The sequence below is a fragment of the Vigna angularis genome, chromosome 11 (assembly GCF_016808095.1).
Source record: "Vigna angularis cultivar LongXiaoDou No.4 chromosome 11, ASM1680809v1, whole genome shotgun sequence".
Classification (NCBI taxonomy): Eukaryota; Viridiplantae; Streptophyta; class Magnoliopsida; order Fabales; family Fabaceae; genus Vigna; species Vigna angularis.
Window position 1 is genome coordinate 16,711,853 of NC_068980.1, and position 8,275 is coordinate 16,720,127.

Consider the following 8,275-nt stretch of genomic DNA (forward strand, 5'->3'; position numbering starts at 1 on the left):
TCCAAAGGGGCAAAACGTGTGTTTCTGTGTTCAAGCCATCAAGATATACCAACCCTAGGTCGTGCATGTCCTGAAATAGATCAAAAATAAAGTCCAAGCCCAATAATACTGGCGCTTAGAGCCCCTTCTTAGGGCAACCGGGTGAAACTACGAGAGAACTGGCGCTCAGCGCCCCTGGAAGGGCCCCCAAGCGTGCTGCGGTGCTGAGTGGCGCTGATGGCCCCAGAAAAAGGGCAACTAGGCGCCCTGCGCTGGCCCTCAGCGCCCTTGAAAGGGCAACCAGGCGCCATGCGCCTTCTTCAACCTTCTTCTCTAGTGCTTTTGTTGTCCCTCTTGAGTTCCGACTCCTTGATACTTTTGCTCCTCTTCCAAAACATACTAATAACCTACAAAATTAAGGGAATTTAGTGATAAAATCATTAAGTACAACCTTTATTCACTTATTCACAAAATTAAGCTAAAAACAAGAGTTCAAGCAAGCTTCTAAGTAAAAAAAAGTTGATTTAATATCAAAATTGCATCACAGATAACGGTATATTCAACCGTTATCAATGCCTTACTCTAAAAACATAGCTAGTAATCTCGATAATCATTTCCATCTTGTGGTTGATCATGTGGTTGCTAAGGTTGTTGTGGTTCTTGCTGTTGTGGTTGAACATTAGTTTGTGGCTGATTTTGGGATTGAAGAAGTTGTTGTGCAACTTCGACTGGAGAAGGCAGAAGGTACTGCATTCTGACGCCAATAAAGCCTTTAAGTTGAGAGGTCATCTCTCGAAGTTGCTCATCATGGGTTGTTACTCGTGTTTGGAGGCTAAAAATGTCCTCTACAATCGGTTGCTAAGAAGAAGATGCTTGTGTCTGTTGTATGTAACTATCGACACAGTCATCTTGAGCATTGACATTTCCAATGCCGTATACGCGTCCCTTGTACCTTCCACCTGCAACCTCCAACCAACATTGGTTCCTCAATCTTTCCTCCTCTATAGGGTCTAGGGGAGTACATGTTGAAGCACCAACAGATGCAGTCTTAGATCTTATTTCAGAAAATCTTGCTTCAAATTGTTCATGTTAAATGAATACATGATTATCGTTAAATAGATACACCTAACTAAGATTTAAAACATAATAAAGAATATAATAGAGTTAGTAGAAACTAACATGTGTCCGCCTAGACCTTTCATCGATAAATTCTCCTGTTGATTGACGAATATGTGTTTGCTGAAATATTTCATCGACATGCACTGACCGACCAAGCTCTTGTGACTACAAGCAAACAAAATATAAGTTGTTAACAACAAATATTTTTAAAGTTTATGACTAGAAATTAAAAAATAAATGTACATGTCATCATACCAGACGAATAACGTGCTTATGCACGTTAATGGATCCTCTAGTGTGCAAACAACCACCCTTGTCAGATGTCCTGTTCTTCTTGGCCGTTTCACAATTTTGTCTATAAAGTGTTATGTTCCACTTCTCCAAAAGACCATTCCAAACACTATCGCCCATCCAATCAGGTTTTTTCCCTTATGTTCGAGCTTTTTTAAACATCTATGATAATCTATGAGATGCTTTGGTGTGAAATTTTGTTTTTTACCTTTTCCTCATGCTCATTCCTCCATGAAACTTTTCTCTGTTATTATAATTAGTAAATTAGGTTTACATTGATATAAAAGATAGTAGAAAATAGTTTCCATGATTGAGGTAGTTTCCATGCTTCAAAACTTTTCATGTATAGCCAACATACCACAATTTGAACTGTTTGCTTTATCTTTTTAACCATTTGCAGCTAGTTAATGAATCAAGAGTGACCAGAGATATTCTAAAAGGTAAACATGTGAAGTTATTCAAAGAAGTAGTATTGCTCAGGAATGAGGGTATGAGTTCTAGTTGTCTTAAGCTTCTGATCTTCAGAATTAATTATTAGGAATGCTAGGAATCGTATGAACTAATAATTAAGGATAGACTTTCTTCGTCGAGGAATTTGGTTTTAAGTATTTTAGATAGTGACATTGACATTAATGAAGAAGTAGAATTCGTATATACATGAGAGTAAACTAGGTGAAATCTAACCCCAACAACATATTCATTCCATAATATCAAACCCGTTCATCTTTGCACTTTTGTCCAATTGATCAAATTGCATGCATATTGATAAACAAAATTTTTGATCCCCGACAACAGCGCCAAAAACTTGTTAACATTTCGGCAAGTGTACCGAATCGTATCAAGTAATAATAAATGGTAAGACCAAGTATCGTTTCCCAAGAGACTCACGACACTAAACAGTTATGTGATTACCCAACTAATTAAGATTCTAAAGAATAAATTTTTGGGGTTTTTGAATGCAAATGCAATAAAAATAAACATAAATGCAATTTGATCAATTGAGGCTAAACACAAGAATGAATGAATGAAGTTGAAGGTATTGTTGTTGGGTTTTAGATTTCACCTAGTTTACTCTCATGCATATATGAATTCATCTTCTTCATTAATGTTAATGCCACTTTCTAATTTACCTTAAACCCGATGTCTTGGTGAAGAAAGCCTAATTCTAATTACTAGTTCACAATGTCTTGTCTCCCTAGCAATTAATCATGCATTACATTCGCACAAAAGTGATGAGTCGATATTTTCTTGACTTCACCGAGTTTATTGTACCGAATTTAATTAGGGAATTGTGCTTGAATGTCCAATATTTTCCCATTTTTGCTAATTGTGCTTAATTTAATCAGAAATTCTTATTTTAATTAATTTGAATTAACTGAGGCTAATTATTTGCAATATTAATTGTAGGGAAATTGTTGGATAACATTTTGGGACTTAAAGAGAAATGCCACATCAATTATATTTTAAGCTAAAATAAGTGAGGAGGTGCGGATTTCAATTATGGGAGTGCACACGAAGATGGGCTTGATTGGAGAAGCTTCTTTTCTTTTATTTTAAAATTAAGAAGGGGGTGCTGGAAGGAGGAGCACGAACACGTCCACCAACCGCCATCTTAGTTGGTGTCACGACCCATGAGAAAAGAGGCACGAGTTGATAGGTTGGCTTGGAGAATAAAGAGTGTTGGATGGGGATTTTAAGTAGTAGCCACCTAGGAAGCATTTTTTTTTGGATAAAAGGAATGTAACGCACAAAGAGAAGGAAGAAGGGCTGTCATGACCGGGCTGGAGGGAAAACACACGGCTCAAAAGAAAAAGGAGCTATTGCACGTGGAGAAGAGGGAATCCACAATGTAGCGTCCATGGGGCTTCATATAAGAGGGCGGTTGATGAGTGCATATTTATGCCCACATTTATGCTTTAAAATTAAATTTGTGATGAAATTCATGTGCTTGAATGATTGATTTAAAGATGATTTGTGATGATTGGAATCTTTGGGTTTGGGAATAAAAGGAGACTTAAAAAGTGATTTTTAGTTGCATAAATTATTCTTGGATGTTCTAATATTTATTTGTGCAGCTGAAATTGAAACTTTATTGGTCCAAATTGCAAATTAAGGCCAAAATAAGATTTTATTTGAAATCCTAATTGGGTGAGAAAGAGGGTTGCCACGTGGCAAGTTCTCATTGGTCGCGCCCTTCCTCAGTCAAAGCTGGTAAAAGTTGGTCAAACAGGGGTTTTGGTGCAATTTTGGAGAATTTTGAAGGGGGCTAAAGTGCAAATAGAGGAAATTTCAGGGTATTTGTGCAATTTTGGAAAGTCAGAAAATCTAAAAGATAAAATTCAGTTGTTGAATTTAATTTGGGAATATCAACAAAAAATATCTTCCAAATAGTTTTATCATTATCTAAATCTTTTAGTTATTTGGAAGATATAGGATATAAGATAATTGAGTTAATATCTATCAAATATTCTTTAAAACTAATTTAATATAATGAATATTTGAAAGATATAATATATCAACAGAAAATATCAATAGAAAATATCTTATCAAGAAACTATTCAGAGTCCTAACCCAATCAAGCCTATATAAAGAGACCTAAGGGAGGCAAAAAATGGGGTCTTCACTTAATTCATGCATTCTCTCATACTCCTCTCACTTTTCTTTCATCTTGTATTCAACTTCATTCATGGAGATCTAAGCATCTAGGGCTATTTTGCTGTAATTCCATTATGGATTATGAGGTTATGTTCAATTAATGTAATTGTTTATTTTGATTATTGATTTAAGTTGTTCTCTCTCTATGTCTTTCATCTCTCTATCTTGTTAAACGCAAAGATTTTTGCATCATAATGTGTTTGAATCTACATGCATATTGATTATATGAGTTCTAGGGTTTCTAGGTTTAATTGAGAATCTACTTTGATTTAATTTAGGAACTTTCATATGATTAAATGATTTTTACTACCAATTGAGAATGTACTTTGATTGATTAGTAATAATTTCAACTATAATCAATTGAGAATTTACTTTGATTGATTAGCTTTTAATTTGGTTAGGAGATTTAAGAATAGACATGATTAAACACAATAAAATTTGATTGAGAATGTATTTTGGTTGAATTTATTGTGAATAATCTAGTAAGGTTTTGCATTTGATTGAGAATTTACTTTGGTTAAGTGCATGATCGCCCTCAAATTAATTAAGAATGTACTTTAATTAATTTGAAACTTAAATAATAATCAATTGAACAATTATCTGTGAATAACCGATGATGAATCTATCTTGGAAAAGCAGTGGAATTAGCCTATTTCATCATAACTGTTTTTAAGTTTCCTATTTATTCTTTAAACACTCTTCAACCATTACTTTTATTCATAAGCATTGCATAGCATTCGTAAGAGTCACAGATATTCAAAAGCAATTCCGTGTTCGTTGGGAGACGACTCAGGGTTACTTTAGCCCTATCTACTTTCTTGAATACTACTCTGCAATACTGAAGTTGCCTTGAAAAGTAGTATTAATTTGATAGCTTCAATGACAGCCTATCAAATTTGGCGTTGTTGCCGGGGAATACGGTTAGTATTTTAAATATTTTGATTCTTATTTTGATTTTTCTTTTATTTTTGATTTTTGATTTTTTTTATTTTTTTATTTTTTCCTTTATTTTTTTTTATTTAACGCACATACATTTAATTTAATTTGAGTTATTTTGTAGTCTTTAGTCATTCTTGGTTTAGCAAAAAAATCTTTGTTCTTGTTTTTATTAAGAATTTCTCTTGAGAAATACTTGAGGCTAGTTTGAATACACTCTGGCTAGGAAAGACTTGGTACTTAAGTTGTCCATTGTGACACACCTCTCTTTCCTGGGAGTGGACCTAACAAGTCTCTCTTATCTCTTATTTGAAATATTTATCTAAAGCAAGAACAAAAGAAAAAGAGAAGTAACAGAGGAACAACTTCCAGCAAATTGCGTAAGCATGACCAGAGCTAACCCGGGAGAATTTTATCAAATTAACCCGAAAGTTGAAAGGAATTTGCGTAAGCTGCGGAGAAGATTGAAATTTGGGTGTTCCTACATCTGAAGTCATTCCACCTTCATTAACTCCAATCACAAACATACCATCCAATCCTTTACCTGATCCTAACTCAAACAATATGGCACAAAGAACCATCAGACAATTAGCCACCTCCCACAATACAGCTATCCAAAGTAACATTGAATATCCTAATGAGGAGTGGGAGCTGAGACCTGACCTGTTAAATGCCTTACCAAAGTTCAATGGGTTATCAAGGGAGAATCCACACAACCACTTGAGACAATTTCACATATTGTGTGAAAACTTTAGATCTCCCAGGATCACAATAGAGAGCCTTAAAATGAGAGCTTTTCCTTTTACTCTTCAAGGCGCAGCTCAAGATTGGTGGTATTATCTCTATGCACGGATTACAAATTGGGAAACTATTGAAAGACTCTTTCTTGAGAATATTTTCCTGCATCCAGATTATCAACTATCCGTAGAGAAATTAAAGATATAAGACAAAGAGATAGAGAGAATCTTAGTGAATATTGGGAAAGATTCAAGAAACTATGTTCTTCATGCCCTCAAATCCAAATGGAGGATTTTATTCTAAGCTTTTATGAAGGCTTAAGTCCTATTGATAGGTCATGGGCAGATGCTGCAAGCGTTGGATCTTTCTTAGAGAGGTCACCAGAAGATGGTATAGATCTAATAGAAAGGAAGGCAGTAGACAATCAACAATATGGAACAAGAGAAAATTCAGTGACTTTGTTGAAGGGAGTGCATGAAATTGAAAATGGTGCAGTTGATGGGAAAAAGATAGATGAAAGATTAAATAAGTTAGAAAGCAAACTCGATCAGATTGCAAGCTTGTTTAAAACCTCAACTCCACAAATTGCTAAGAAGTGTGGAATTTGCATTTCAACTGACCATTATACTGATGAATGTCCTAGCTTGGTGGAAACCACTGTGGAAAATTCATCTCAAGTTTTTGCTGCAAACATGATTGGAGGAAATAGACCATACCAGAATTATCATGACTCAACCTCCAATAGGTATCAGTAAATCAGACAACCTTATGTTCCACCTCAACAAAGGCAACAACCTCAACCTGAAATGTCACTATAAGATTTCATGAAAACAATACTTGAGCAAAATTCAGAAATCAAGAAATCAATTGTAGAGTTGACTCAGAGGGTGGAAAAATTAGAGACTAAGGAGTCAAATAAATTACCTGCACAAATAGTGATCAGCCCGCAAAATGTAAGTGTTATTACTTTGAGAACGGGTAAGCAGGTAGAAGGTCCTGAAGGAGCCCAGAGGATGAAGATAAGAAGAAAGAAGGAGCGCAAATTGATGACAATGGAGGATCACGTGAACCATCACCTTAGACTACCACTGATAAATCCAGGTTAGTATCCTTAACTCTTCTTCTAAAAATTCTTCTTCATCTTATTCTCCACCTCCTCCATATCCAAATCGGTTGAAGCCGAGAAACAAAAAAATGGAGGAATTAGACCAAGAGATTTTAAATATTTTCAAGAAGGTGGAGATTAATATTCCTTTGTTAGATGTTGTTAAGCAAATTCCTAAATACGCCAAGTTTTTGAAAGAAATTTGCACAAATAGAAGGCGTTTTAGGGATAATGAGGTTGTGAATTTGGGAAGAAATGTGTCAAGCTTGATTCAGAAACATATTGAAATACTGCGAAAATGCAAGGATCCAGGTATGTTTTCTGTTCCTTGTGTTATTGGAAATTCAAAGTTTGACAATGCCATGCTAGATTTAGGGGCTTCCATAAATGTAATGCCTTTATCAGTGTTTACTTCTCTATCTTTGGGACCTCTTAAGACTACTGGTGTGGTCATTCAACTGGCAAACCGTAGCACATTTAATCCTGCAGGTGTGCTTGAGGACGTCCTTGTCCTAGTAGACAAATTAATTTTTCCTGCAGATTTCTATATCTTGGACATGAAGGATGATGAAGGAATCAGTCCAACAACTATTATCTTGGGAAGACCTTTCATGATGACAGCACGAACCAAGATAGATGTGCATGCAGGATCATTGACAATGGAGATAGGAGACGATAAGGTGTAGTTCAACGTGTTGGAAGCTGGGAAGCACCCGATTAAAGATCATTCTTTGTTTTGTATTGACTTATCAAGTGATGTTGTAAACAATTTTTCTTTTTCAAATATGTCATCCCTAATTTTGGACGAAAAAGGAAACTGTAAAGCAGGTGATATTAAGGATGCGGTATTAATAGATGATACCTCTATGGCGTCCGAGTGTGATGTTGAGGTGGCTGAGATTACCTTAGGTAGTAAAATTTTGCCATTTGTGGTGCAGCCACCCATTTTGGAGTTGAAACCTTTACCATCCCATTTGAAATATGCTTATCTTGAGAGGGATGGGAAACTCCCTGTTATTATATCTGCATTGCTTACTGATGAGCAGGAAAAACATCTATTACAGGTTATTAGAGACCACAAGAAAGCAATAGGCTGGAGTTTAGCAGATATTCCTAGTATTAGCCCTTCTTTTTGCATGCATAGAATACATTTGGAGGAGGATGCTAAACCAGTGAGACAATCTCAAGGAAGACTGAATCCTCAACTGATGGGGGTTGTAAAGAGAAAGGACACCAAGTTTCTACAAACAGGTCTTAAATATTCAAATTCTGACAGCATTTGGGTGGACCTTATACATGAGGTTCCCAAGAAATATGGAATCACATTGGTCAAGAACGAGAAGGACAAGTTGACTCCTATTCAAGACAGAAGTGGGTCACATAATGTAGTAGTTGACCATCTTAGTATGATTGAAAAAGGAAAAGATAACATTCCTATCTAGGATGACTTTT

At 35.6% G+C, this 8,275-nt stretch overlaps 1 protein-coding gene across 1 annotated transcript; it reads right to left on the reverse strand.

Annotated features, from left to right (window-relative positions):
• Positions 1-837: 837 nt before the first annotated feature.
• Positions 838-1,509, reverse strand: LOC108332689 (uncharacterized). The gene is made up of 3 exons (XM_017568002.1): positions 1,354-1,509; positions 1,175-1,263; positions 838-1,048 (listed from the first exon to the last, which is right to left on the reverse strand). The coding sequence occupies exons 1-3, from the start codon at positions 1,507-1,509 to the stop codon at positions 838-840; spliced, it is 456 nt and encodes a 151-aa protein (XP_017423491.1).
• Positions 1,510-8,275: the final 6,766 nt, after the last annotated feature.